At 34.1% G+C, this 14,231-nt stretch overlaps 1 protein-coding gene across 1 annotated transcript; it reads right to left on the reverse strand.

Moving 5' to 3' along the window:
* Positions 1 to 9,884: 9,884 nt before the first annotated feature.
* LOC113773653 (AP2-like ethylene-responsive transcription factor At1g79700) lies at positions 9,885 to 12,555 on the reverse strand. The gene is made up of 7 exons (XM_027318285.1): positions 12,435 to 12,555; positions 12,206 to 12,262; positions 12,054 to 12,062; positions 11,564 to 11,652; positions 11,339 to 11,463; positions 10,874 to 10,950; positions 9,885 to 10,441 (listed from the first exon to the last, which is right to left on the reverse strand). Exons 1-7 carry the CDS (start codon positions 12,553 to 12,555, stop codon positions 9,885 to 9,887), a joined length of 1,035 nt encoding a protein of 344 aa, XP_027174086.1.
* Between the last annotated feature and the right edge of the window lie 1,676 nt (positions 12,556 to 14,231).

Here is a 14,231-nt window from a genome sequence, read left to right on the forward strand (position 1 = left end):
TTACAAACTAAATAAACAAAATAGCGACTAACTTAAAATAATAAGACTAAGGACTAGTAACTCAAGTGCTAACTAATTAACCAATAAAATAGATAAAAAAAAATAAGAAAATTGTTAAACAGTAAAATTGAACCACTCGGAACACTCAATTCATCTATGCAGAACTCATTTTCGTTGTCTATCCCTACCGCCTGCAAGCAAAAAATCCCTAACATTCAATTTTTGTGTACATTTTAACAAAATTTCTTTTTTGCATGTCTTATTTAATTGGTTGCATACATTTCATCACGTTAGTCATTTTTATTGTTCAAATTAACAACTATTTTGCTTTTCCTCAATTCTATCTTATTTTTTAATAAAAATTTAGCTTAATCAACATGTGATTGCATTTGATTGACATAATTGGAGAAATCCATAAATTATCCTAAATCTATTTCAAATTTGAGATACCGAGAATCAAATTCGTTCTACCGAATCTTTAGGAACTAAAATTGTGCTAAAATGTCAAACATTTGGGGACTGCATTAGTTTTTGTCAAAACTTTAGAGGCTAAAATCATGTTTAATTATTAGAAAACATGCACGAATCTATCGAGTTATAATGATTCATTTGAATGGTAGGCACTTTGGAGTTTCAATATATCTTTACTCATTTTGATTTTTCAGATTCGTTGTGTCTATTGATTTTCAAATTTGTACATATTTGTGACATGTTAATTTGATATATTTTCTACCATTATTGCATATTTATTGCTAGTGTATACATTGTTGATGTGAAAAAAAAAAATTAATCCAATTTCTTATGCTATTCAGTATGCCTTTAAAAAGAAAAGAAAAAGAAGAATTCATCAAGTAATATGGAGGCAAAATTCCATAGATGATCATGGGAGTTTAAAGTTACATCCTTTCCTTGTGGCTTCCAAAATGCCACCAAATCAAGGGATTTGGGAATCTGCGGATTTTGGAAAACCATTTATAAATTCTAGTAATACGATCCTGGGAACTTTTGAAATTTACACAAAGAGAGATGAATGGTGCACTTAAATGAAAATTGTGAAATTTATCTAGGAAAATCATGAAATTACCCAAAAAGATGTATTTGTAGTCACTTTGCTTCTGCCAACTCCAACAATAAAAGGGAAAAAACCATTGATGAGTTATTAATCTAGTATTCAAGATTGAGATCACTCTCAAGATCTAGACACATTTGGCTTCAAAATTTACGACCAAGATATAAGTGTATTCTAACTTTATGTTAATATTACCCTACAAAGGGGGTTAGTTCTTCTTCTTTTCCTTTTTTTTTTTTGTTTTGAAGAAAAAGGGGGTTAGTTCCAATCTCTTGTATTGGTCTCATAGTTGAAGTTACACAAGTAAATCTTATTTGAAAAACAAAAAGGGAAAAACGGAATCAATATTGCTTCTAGGAATCTAGGGTTGCTTTGGGTCGATGTTTTATATAATATAGCTACCAAATTGGTTGAAAGTGACTTTAAATAACTCATAATATGTCCCGTTCTTTGGGATTATATAATACCATAATTATTGAATATAGGGTTAATTTGGTTAACAAGGATACTACTAATCTCAAGTACAAAAACCAACAATAAGAGAAAAGTGCCAAAGTTCTCTAGGTGAAAATTACCATGCATCTTCAATATACATAAAGTTAACAACGTATATTTTGCTGCTTCAGAGATCAGAACATGTCCTCTAGTGTCTTTCATCAGAATTTTTTATGTTAATGATAGCGAAGAATAAACGAAGTTTAAAAAAGAAAATTGGTGGAAGATCTTCAACGAATAATAAGTGTTTCTTCCACTTATTGATCAAACTGCGTTTTTTTTTTTCTGCATAAAATTGTTTGTCTTTTTACTTCTTCAAGTAATCCTTCAAACAATCACAACCAATGAGATTTAAAGTACAACTCAAAGAGATTAAATTCCCACAAGGAGATCAAATCACTCGCTAAAATCGTTTCATGCATGAACAGACGACAAATACTCTGCCAAACAAACTAGTGAAACTCCACAAGCAAACCAACTTCAACTAGTTAATATAACCATTGTTAAATGTAAACTTAATTTAAAAAAAAAAATTATTTCCTAACCCTAATTCTATGACAGATAGAAAATCCCTCCCTGGAGGTCAGTCGACGACTAAACTGATAGAATTGCATTCTGCCGGGGATTGTGATACCATTGAAGCTGTATCAGCACTCCAAAACCGAAGCTTTATATCTTCACAAGACAAGTTGATGGTCTTTGTCCATTGCTTCTTGTTTTCCCCTTTAGATGATTTATCCTCAACGCTAAGAGAACCCCATATACCTACGTTGATTACAAAGGTTTGTTTCGACCCTTTATCATCCATTATGGAATCGGCTACCCATCCATCAACAGAAAACGTTGGAAAAGCCACCTCCAGCATCCTCTCCCTCCCGGGTGCTTCGCGAAAAGGCTTCACCGTTGTCGATGAAAAAATTCTGCCTTTGTGTGCAAGATAAACCTGCATGAACCCGTAGTTGAATGCCAGGTTTCTCGAGGGGTTTGCGGCAAGGAGAGAAACGTTCCAATTGGCATTGATTTGAGCATTGGTGACATTAAAATTAGACATGGAGGCAGAGTGAATTTCAAAACAAGGAACTTCAAGATTAACATAATTATCTTTACTGTCTTCAACGTAAAGAACTGTTAGACAGATGATTACAAAATAAAAAACGAGGAGGAGCAAGCAACCACAAACTGCAACGACTAGCTCAGGAGTTTGCGGTGAATATTGGTGCACTTTACCGTTATCGTCAGCTGGGATGTTTTGGTTGTCAGAACCCAGGACGTCGATAGTAATCATAGTATGCTCCCATCTCCTGTCGCTGTCTGAATTTTGATGATCATCGGACTCGCGGGGCAATCTTCTATGTGCTATTTTAGCCATATTTAATGTAAGCAAAATAAATGGTACGAAAAAGAAGAACAAAGAATGATTTCTGCTACGTAGAAAAGTAGTAAATAATATGGTAACACCTATTTATACAGTGGTGTTTCCAAAATCCAAAGTAGACGTAGGCTTGGATGCCAATTCTATTTTAATAGGAATTTGAGGTTCTATAGGTATCGGGTTGTGGGTTGCTTCTAGGAAAAAGAAACATCCTCAGTTTTTGCTCAATTTGGAAATTTCCCATCAATTTTCATGTATTTGTGTCGTACGTCATAGCTAAAAGTTCCGTTTATTTGTATCAAATTGTGTAGCTCAAACTCCAAATATTGATGACCAAATCAAATAAAATCAAATTATTGATAGAAAAATGTTGCTACTACTAAATCCCATCCGTCTGATAATTTTCAGAAAAGAATTTTATTTCCCTCAAAATAAAAATTAGAGTACAGACATTGTCCACAACTCTCATCAGTGAAAATATATTTTGCACCATGACATGCATTGTCTATAGTATGTGCACAGTTTTCCAAAACAGATAAATACCATATGCTAAAGCTTGATTAGTGAGTTGCAATTGCAAATATCATAGCTGCTTTATTCATCCCTATCTTAAATCACTGCTGAATTTCCCAAGTTAAGGTAGTTCTCCGATGGTAGTTCTTTAGATTCAAGCAAATAAACAGTTACAACATTAAATTTAGAATAAAGGGATATTTCTTAAAAGTTAAAACTGTAAAGTAATTAAAAACACACCTGACATTGTATTAGAGAAATTTGTATTATAAAAAAGCCAAATAAATAAATAAAATTAAATTAACCATTAAAATGAGAAAAGGTAACTTTTTGAGGGGTGGTTGTGTGATGGACCGCCTCAGTGAGATCATTGGATTGGACCAATTACATTGGCATTTTAAGGCCCTGGATTGACTGAGCTGGACTCAGGATCAGCTGCATATATAATATCACATCTTCCCATCAACAATGGACATGCTGAGCTGATCACAGCAATCCAGATCCAGTCCATCTGTGGCTTCATTTGTCGAAGGAAGCCGGTATCCCTGGTGTGGAGCCCTCCCATGAGACTCCTAACTTACGTGTCTCTAGGGATGACAATAGGGATTGGCGTAGGAAATTTCATAATGAAAATTATAGATTCATTCCAATAGTTATTAAACCCGACCGGGCTGAAGGACGGTCGATGGGTCGAAGGTTGAATCATTGAGTATTAATTTAATATTTGTAAATATAAATAGTAATCTTAATACACATAAAATATCTAATAAAGTACTTTTAGATATTAATTATTGTACTTAAAAAGATATATAATGAATATATATAGATATTAATAGAACATTTAATTTCATTTTATCATGGTTTTACATAAATAAATAATATAGTCAAATATAAAACAAAAACGTGTCACTTATTTTAAAAAATATAGCATTATTTTTATTATTTCATTTTTGTTTTAAAACAAAATAATTTTCTAACAACTCAAATATTGTCAATTTGAAAGTTAAAATGATGAATTGCATAATAAAAAAGTAAACAAGTTTATTAAAAAAATTTTAGTTATCAAACAAAAACTAAGAAAGTGATAAAATCCTATGTATATTTAAATGAAGATCCAATATGCAAATCTTATCAAAAGCATATATATACTTTGTCTAAAAAACAAAGACCCATAATTGGAAAAAAAAATGGATCAATTGAAAAACTAGTGCAAGTTCCTGGTTGAACCAACGGGTCAAATGAGTTTTATTGGGTTTAACTGAATCAATTCCTTATCTAGTCAAATTAGAGACTCAGCTCGGCTTGATGTTCGAGCCACTCAACTGACCGATTTTACTATCGGGTTGCGTCGAGTTTAATAAGTATGTTCCAAACTACTTTTAGAAGGAGCCTCGTGACCATTTTGAAAGAGACCAAAGTGGGAAACTTGGCTGCTACCCTAATTTATTCTATTTTCCAACTAATCTGTGAAAATAATTCTTCCCACAATAAAACCAATGCCACTTCAATAAAAATATTAAGGTCTTGTTTGGATTGCAATTTTTCATCCCAAAATTTTTAAGTTTTTCGTAAATATATTTTTCAATCAATTAATTATTTCACATATATCAAATTACTAAACTCCGAAAAAATAGCATTCCACACGAGTTCTTAATGTCTTAGGATTTACAATTGTATTGGGCCAGTTTACATCAATGTAGCAATTTTAGTCCACTAGAATGTAAGCTTTCAAACTTATAGGCCTGTCAACGGGTTGGGTTCGGGCCAAAATTGAAAATTTCAGACCTGAACCCGTTATAATATACTAGTTCCTAACCCAACCTGTTTACCTAACGGGTCTTGTGCTTAGGATCCCGGAACAGGGTCTAACGGGTCCTGGATCGGATCCGGATCTACAAAAAAAAATATGGCCCAACAAAAATAAGGTCTGAGAGAGATGTGCGGGTGGAGCAAGAGAAAAGAGAGAGAGAGATGTGCAGGTGGGTGGATTGTAAGTTTAAGGTTTGTTAATTAGGTAAAAGAATTCTTATTGTATTTAGAAATATTTATATTTAATAAATATTTATGTATTGTCCGGGTCTGAATCGAATATGAGTCAGAATCCTATATTTCGTATCTGACCCGCTTTTTTATTAGAGTAAACAGGTACGGGTTTAGATTCGGGTAATAGAATTATTTTTAACCTATACTTGGAAAAAACTTTCGGGTCCGGGTTCAAATCCGGACCATTGACAGCCTACAAACTTAGTCCAAGAGGCTAAGTAAAAATAAATGAGTTAGACTTTCAATCTGTAATTCCATGTTTTGCAGCAAGTTCACATAATAAGACGGCCAAAAATATGCCTACCGCCCTTATGATCATTTGGATGAGTTATCTACAGCACTCATCCTTTCACAAATCAAGAACTTTGCATTGATAAAGGGGTTTCAACAGTGAACTCTGTGCAATATTAACTAAGGCTGAAAATGAGGCTTAACGAGTCGGATAAAAGTATGTTTAGAATTGGTTTGGATATTAAAAGGAATGTTTGAACTTGACTTGTGTTTAATAATTTTTTGCAAGAAATTGATGGAGGTTCGTGAAATTTCGAATGTATGTTCACCAAAAGCTTGACTTGACTTGTTAAAGTATTGAGCTCAAGCATATACAATCAAAACTTGGCTTAACTTGAAATTTTATGTCGTATTATATAGTGATTTTCACCGAAATTTATTACTTTTTTCCCTTAATTTTTGCTATATGATATTCAAGAAATTTATTACAATGAATTAGGGATGTGATTAAAGTCAATTATGCCTATTGAAGAAATCTATTATGATGAATTAGGGATGTGATTAAAATCAATTATGTCTAGGATTAATCTTTCCTATATTGACAATGTATATACTGTCAGTGTCAGATGAATGATAACTATGCAAAATTTGAATTTGAAATTCAACTTTTGTATACATGTTATGAATCCAACGATGATAGTGTATACATTGTCAGTGTATATAAGATTTACTTTTATTTCTATTCAAGAGACAAGAGTATTATATGCTTGTTATTTTATAAGACAAGTAATATACATACTGGAAGAAAAGAAGTGGAGTTAAGAAAAGAAACTATGTATATTTTTGTGAAATTTACTTACCTTATATGTTTATGAACATATCGAAGTGGACAACGTAAAAATCGTGATTAGTTCGTTAATATTTTCAAGTTTGAAATAATGTTCAAGTTTGGATTGATATCTAAACAAACAAACTTGAACGAGCCTGAATCGAGGTAAGTTCAAGTCAAGTAACAAGTTGTTTGGTTCGATTTACAGTCCTAATATTAACTTATTTACTACTACCATGAATTTTAGCTGTACCATACTTATCTACCATTGGTGTTAAAAAAAAAAAGTGATTGATGCTGTGGATTGAGTTTCTCTTCAATTTCAATGTTTTAGTTGTATCTGCGACAGATTTTGGGAAACATATATTTGTTGCAGAAAAAAGTAGAGATTGATCGGATAGGGCATGTTGCAAAACGTATAGCCAAACAATAGATTTTTACCTACTTCATTTACCTCTTCCACAAATTAATTACTCTAATTATCATTTGTCTACAGAATCCTGGCCCCCCCCCCCCCCTTCGGCTGTTCATACCTGCAGGGTGATTCTTGAATCCTGATATAACAAGAAGAGAAGTTAATACAAGGAATTATTCAAAGCATGTGGCAGAGAACTGAACACAAGCCTTGGTGGATTGGATACTGAATGGGCTTTTTGAGTGGAATGTTGAAAGGAAATTGGAGGAGAATGGCAAAGAGCCCAGCGGCACCCCAGAGGCAGTCAAAGGGAATGGCGGCACTTCAACTGTTGAAGTGCGAACGTCAATTGCGAACGTCAAATGTTGTTGGTGGAAATCTGAATCTTAACTTCTTTGAGCATCAATTGCATAATTATACTCCCTATTTCTTTTCTTTTTTTTTTCATCAACAGGAATCAATTCGTGCTGCATGGCACAATTATTATGCAGTCTCGATGAGTCTTCATGCTCTAAAATCAAATTAAAAAAAATTGTCACTCTAGTGTATTGATTCAAATGGTCACTTCTCTGAAGACATGGTTCTCATCCCCGTTTTCTTTGAGTATATTTTCCTACAAAAAATATGAAAAATAACAATCTAAATGGGCGAATTTTAGTATAATTATATATCTATAATCATAATTCTAATAAAAGATGCTATTGAATATTGGTTTTTAGAATATGCATACTTGTAGGGTTTATATTCATTTTTTAATTTACAATGCGTGCAATATTGAAATGCAGATACTGCATGATTCTTCTTGACTATTTCTTTGCATATCATGAGATGAAATACAGTATCGCTAATTATGCTGCAGCTTTTGCAAAAGGGAATATGGGGCTGCCGAAATGAAAGTAGCACATCACGTAGCAATGGTAGGCATCTTTCAAAACAAGTACAAAGTATCTGATTCATTTGGCAGTTAAGGATGCCCCCGGTGTAGAGCGGCTGGCCAAGGGATGTCCTCTTTAGGGCCTTTGGTCGTGTGGTCGACTCTCACCTTGTTAACAATCTCTAGTTCCTTGGTGGGGCAGGGGTCACCGTCCAGTGGAGGACTAGTCTTAGTCGGTTACCAATGTAGTCGGATAATACAGTCGGATATTCTCACCTTGTTAACAATCTCTGGTTCCTTGGTGGGGTAGGGATCACCGTCCAGTGGAGGACTAGTCGGTTGCCAATGCAGTCGGATACCCTATTGAAGGAAAAAAAAAAAAAATTGACAGTTAAGGATAAATTTTTCTATCTGATCTTTTCCTAATTCTTTGAAATTAAAGCACCGAAAAAGAAATTTATGTATTATTCTTGATTATTTGATATCTCTACCCTCCTTGTTCCTAGATTCAAAACCAAAAAACAAAAAGAAGAAAAAAGAACAAATTTACCAGCTTCCACAAAATTAGGCATGGATGTTCATTTTTGAACATGAAAAAAATTTGAGATCCTCTCCTGCTAAATCATCAATGATTTCAATTCATTTTTCTTGCTAGATTTTATTTACAGAGTACAGATTAACACAGTCGGATATGGCAATCAATCTTTTCGATATTTGTGATAAACCATTTACGGCCTGCAAATCGACATGCAGTAGATTACTAATTGAGGGATGGCAAAAACAAATTTTCTTGAAAACCTCCTCTTCTTCATCATTCTCTCTGTGTTCTTTCTAATACATTTTCCCAGTTTATGTCTCTTTATGTGAGGATTTCTAGATTGAGAACTGATCCCCTCATGACAGCCTTTTTACCTAAACCTGACAGCAGAGAGAAATCTAAAAACTTCCCTTGATAGATGTGCATGCGAGCGTGTGATTTTTTTTCCTTTTAGTAGTAACTATTCTCTTCACGTGACCACTTACCTGTTTATAAAATCCCACCAACAGCAGACAAAAGTAAAAACGGTAGATAAGACAAACATCAACCAATCTTTCACATTCAATTATTCAAAGAGTAATCTATTGCAGCTATTCTTTCACCTATACACACAGATATTTCGAAAACACTTAAGAGATAGCGTGACCACATTAGAATATATCCTCCCATGCTAGTGCAAATGTAAATATGTCTCTACTCCATGACGAGCTAGTGGAAGTATAAAAGACAAATTGAGCAAGACAAAATTCTATACTCCATGACGAGCTAGTGGAAGCATAAAAGACCAATTGAGCAAGACAAAAAACATTGTATAAGATCTTAATGAAGTTCGAACAAAAACGAAGAACTACTGGATTAAAAGAAGACGAAAGGGCAATGAAGTCCAAATGTGTAAAGGGGTCGGTCCAAATTGTTAGGATAAAACATCATTGCAAAATATCATAAACCGATCGATATTTCACGTGGATAATTTGATGAGCAGGCATGAGATCAAGACCATCAGGATCTTATGAGAGCGATTTATATGAATCCTACTAATCTTTCTTTTTGGGACAGCAAAGAAGCGTCTAATCAATAAAGGATGCTATCAAAAGGCAGCTTAGAGGCGAACATTAAATCCTCAATATCCAGCCTTTTCGAAATCATTAATAGCTAACAAGCTACTTCCTCTAATACTGCTGGACGAGGTAAAAGTTTATATAACATTCTTCTACAGTACTACCAAGTTGTCTACATTTCTTATCTTGCAGTATATATAGAATCAACCAAAAAATGACGCAAATGAAATGGAGAAATATTTTATTGATGGATATTATAACAAATAACAAAAATGCACCATACATTTATTCCCATATATATATCTACAAAAATGCAATTTGATTTAATAGTGACATTTTTACTCCAACAAATTACTGCACTGCCTTCTAATCTTTTAAAAAAAATTAGAAAAGAAGCTGGAAACTTAACACTATGAAAGAACTACATAGAAGTGAACCTTCTTCCCCTTAAACATCAAAGTCGAATTGTAACATTGGTTGCATGAAAGGGTTAATTAGCTCGCTAAAAATATCCTCTTGACTTTGATCAATGTAGCTGCCCATGTCAGGTGTAGTGAAGAATGATTGTGCATCATCAGGAATGCTACATTGCGTTGGTTCAGACTCCGGCGTGGTTAAGGCCACCGGACACTCAGCTGCCAAAGTCATCTCCATCATTTCCTTAAATTTTGATGACTGAAGTAACAAACCAAGGGCTGATGTTGCTGAGGCAGGGCGCGATTGGTTTAGGGTTATGTCGGTGGTAATATCCAAAGGTTGCGGCTGTTGTTCGGTCTGAGGGTGGTAGATGGAGCTTGATGCCAACATTGGATCTGGGGTTGGCATTAAATCGGTGTCTACATTAGGGTTAGGCTCAGTGATCGCAGCGGAGGTGGTGGTGCTGGTGGTGGCATTAGGTCTTAACCATTTTATGTAACGACTGAGGTCGAAATTTGTTACAGCATTAAGTCCTCGATATTCAATGGCAGCCATGTCGTATGCAATTGCAGCCTCTTCCTGAGTTGCTGCAAGAATTGATGAGATAATTCAAGGATCATATAGGGAAATTAATTTACTTCCTACATTTATTTATTTTAATAATGACAGTTAATTTCCGCGTATCTTCAAGGGGTATGGAAGGTTAGAGTTGGTGGACTCATCCAACTAAGTGATGGTGACTGACAAAAAGAAAATATATTATCTCTAATGTATTTTAGGTCGCCAAACAACCACTTTAACCATATACTAATTTGTTTTTATTAGGTAGAAGACAGATAAGTGAATAAAGAACAAACATACGCTTGAAGTCGCAATCAAAATCAATTAGTAAAATTTCGCATACTATTTGCAGATATCCAGATGAATTATATTGCATGCATGCACCATTTAATTTTTTATTGGAAAAATTGTAATGGATGGCTCAACATGTTGTTGCTTAAAGGAAATGAAAGGCTTACCATATGTTCCAAGATAAAGATATTTGTTGCCAAAAACTCTGCCAATTCGAGCTTCCCACCTTCCATTGTGATGATGCCTGTTGAATTATAGGATTAAAATAGGGAATTTGATTGATCAGTCATAAAAAAGGGTTCAACTTACTTCACCTTTGCTGGAGCATTTTGGATATGTAATTCTACTCTGACATTAACCTAGGATCAAAATGAAATATGCAAAAAAACATTTTGACATAAATTTCCAGAATTTTACTTTTCGTTTTCCATTTTAACGTAAGAGACTCAATTGATAATTGTCTAGCATTTCAAACTTTTCATTCCCAACTCCTCTTTTTCAATAAAATGAAATCAGTACCCAACTTTTTGTGTCCATACCTCTTAATGCATTACAGGGGCAAAAGAAAAAAGTAAAGTACACGACTCATCAAATTCATGAAAAAAGAAGAGCATAATTATCCTATGTCCTACCTTGCAACTCCTCTATACTTGGACACTCCTCGTGAGAAACCACTGCTCTTCCTTCTCAATGATCCAATATATTCTTCTCTGGACTGACCCTCCATTTCTTTCAGTTCTTTCTGATAAGTTGCCAACTAAAAATATAAATGCAAGTAAGTCCCACTATCAAGATTGAAAGAGAATGAACACAAACATGTTTGAAAGAGTAATTATGATTAGCAACTAGCTTCGTACTGGAAAGTTAAGGGTCGTATCTTGACCCCAGTACTTAAGTGCAGCCAAGTCATAAGCATGTGCAGCTGCTTCTTCATCATCATAGGCACCTGAAGAAAGATACATGTACCATATACATTATCGACAGAAAAATGTTAATTCATCAATTTTGGATAATAATTAACGTAAATAGTCTGTAAAAAGTTGGAAAATATCTTCTTCTTCATTTTTTTGGCACAAAAGTCGGAAAACATCTTCTGTTTTAGATATTTATTTCCCCAACTATAAGACATTTGTAAATTATTGACGATTGTTTTTAAATTTTTTTTTTACCGTTTTAAGAGTTAGGATGGATATTATCACTCTTATTGATGTGTAATGTGGAAGAAAGAAACAGAAAAAAAAATAAGAAAGAAGAAAATGCATGGCCACAGTTGATAGAAAGTGATAATGGTTATGGAATGGGAAAAAAAAAATTTTAAATCGAGCTTAACGAAAATTGCTTGCTTACCAAGGTAGACTGCGCTTCCATAAATTCCACACGTTCAGCAGCAGCAGACCAAAAAAAAAGGGATCAGTTACCATTGATAACACTACCAGAATCCAGAAGAAACAAATCAAAAATAAAATTTCACAGAGAAGAGGACCATGATCGATACGAACCTTGTCTTCCTTTCTTGTTCTGAGACTCATTCCAGCAATTCTTGTCCCACAAATGAGCTTCATATCTTCCAGTCCATCGATGCCTAAACCCATCAAAACTTTACCAAATCAGACTCGACTCTCGAGGGAAAAGAATGTTTAAAGAACAAAAAAGAAAATAAATCCAAACTGTAGATAAAATTCGAAGTGCAAATATTCAACCTTGTGACACCTCGATAAATCGAGCTACGCTGAGGAGGAGAGTCTCTAGGGACAGTTTTCCTAGTTCTTTTCACTTTGATAGCAGAATTATTGATCCCATTCCCAAGGTTTGAATTGTTCCTTTGGTTTTGCTGTGAAATCTTCGTCATGGAACTAGTGCTGGGTTTGAAGCCAACAAGTAAGTGCTACGTCAAAGTAAGAACGAGGATAGTAAGATACAAACTGGAATGATATGACTGAGTCTCCCAATGAAGGGGTTTTAAAGGGATCACGAGGAAGACAGAAGAAATTATCGGCTTGGAAGAATGCTAATAATGGGCTGGAAAACGAGAGGGAGATAGCCGGCAAAAAGGAAGATTTAATTGCCGTCTCAAACCGGCTTGGAGTGATTTTTTCTCATTTGTCCTAACATGAATTTTGTTACTTGTGCACTTCAATTTTATTGTATAATTTAATGGAAACAACTCAAACTTTTATCCATATTAAATTTGTACTATAAACCCTGTTGTCGATCTTTCCCTAGACTAACAATGTTTTTGGTCTATATGATATCTTCTAGTGAAGGAATTTTTTTTGGTTGATTGCGAGTAAATGTTGATATCAATGATCAGGCTCCAGACTTTTGGTTCATAGGTTACATACAATTGATGTGGGGTAAGAGGAAAGATAGAAGTTCCACGCACACGAGGGCATATGGGTTATAGAGTTAATTAGAATAATTGCTGTAGTATTTTTTTTTTATGGCTGACCATCTACTTTGGTTAACAAAAGAAATTGATTATTGACAAAACTATACTTATAGACCAACCGGGAACCCAAAATTTTAAAGCAAGGTTTAGGGAATATTATCACCAGAGATCTGAAGTACTTCAATTCAGCTATTTTATATTTTCTATTTTCCAAATCATTTGCTTTGGACACTAAACTGTGTCTAATTATATCTTTCTCATCTTTTCTAAATTGATTTTTCATAATAGATTCATGCATGGAAGCCAACCTAAAATATGGTATTGTTGTAGGGACTTAGCTTAGCACTTGCTTTTCTATGGAATGTTTAGTGGAATAACTATTCTTGACAATGATCGTGTGAATTAGTTTTTTTTCCATAGCTGTTTGTAGCTAGTCCTCAACACCCCCCCCCCCCACACAAAAAAAAAAAAGAAAAAAAGAAAAATCATAGCTCAGTTGATGGTGACTAAAATTTTAATCAGATCAACTAGTCAGAAGTAAATGGTTTTTATGATCTATCTTTCAAGTGAGCAGATTGTTTTGTTTCCTGACAAATCAGTTTTTTCATTTAGCAACCTTATCAAAGTTTGGTCTTCATTAATCCATTCCTCAACTGTGGATTTGGTTTGGAGTTGGGACATTGTCTCCATACCCAAGGTTATCTACTTCTTGTAAATTGCCAAGCAATAGGAATACACTTTTCCTTCAGTTGACTTACCATTCTGATATTTGGGAGGACAAACTATCGTGCGCTTTTTCCAAGTCTTTTTCTAAGGTAGGTACAAAGCTGTAATATGTCAAATCGCCCCTAAATAAAGAAACTGGTAACCATTTCATCTGTATTTCAGAAACAGTCAAGAAGTTTAACAGCTTTCCAATGTAATTCAGAAGGTAAGCGGTCATTAAAGATAATGCTATTTGAGATAGACAAAGCAGCCTCTTGGGATCTTATACGTTTCGTCAAGATAATACGTTAAACACACATGGAGCTGTAATTTCAAAGATTGTCTACAAACTTTTATTGGTGGAACTCAATTAGTAAAAGGAAAAAAAAATTCATCCACATGCACTTAGATCAGCTTACTTATCTTTATTA

The sequence above is a fragment of the Coffea eugenioides genome, chromosome 6 (genome assembly GCF_003713205.1).
Source record: "Coffea eugenioides isolate CCC68of chromosome 6, Ceug_1.0, whole genome shotgun sequence".
Classification (NCBI taxonomy): domain Eukaryota; kingdom Viridiplantae; phylum Streptophyta; class Magnoliopsida; order Gentianales; family Rubiaceae; genus Coffea; species Coffea eugenioides.

What these genes read in the sequence shown, in the direction of transcription:
- LOC113773653 (XM_027318285.1), bottom strand. Translation starts at nt 12,555, where the DNA reads ATGACGAAGATTTCACAGCAAAACCAAAGGAACAATTCAAACCTTGGG. An exon ending in ATACGACCCTTAACTTTCCA is followed by an intron (nt 11,464 to 11,563) that starts GTACGAAGCTAG and finishes TTATATTTTTAG; the next exon opens with TTGGCAACTTATCAGAAAGA. An exon ending in TCTTTATCTTGGAACATATG is followed by an intron (nt 10,442 to 10,873) that starts GTAAGCCTTTCA and finishes CAATTCTTGCAG; the next exon opens with CAACTCAGGAAGAGGCTGCA.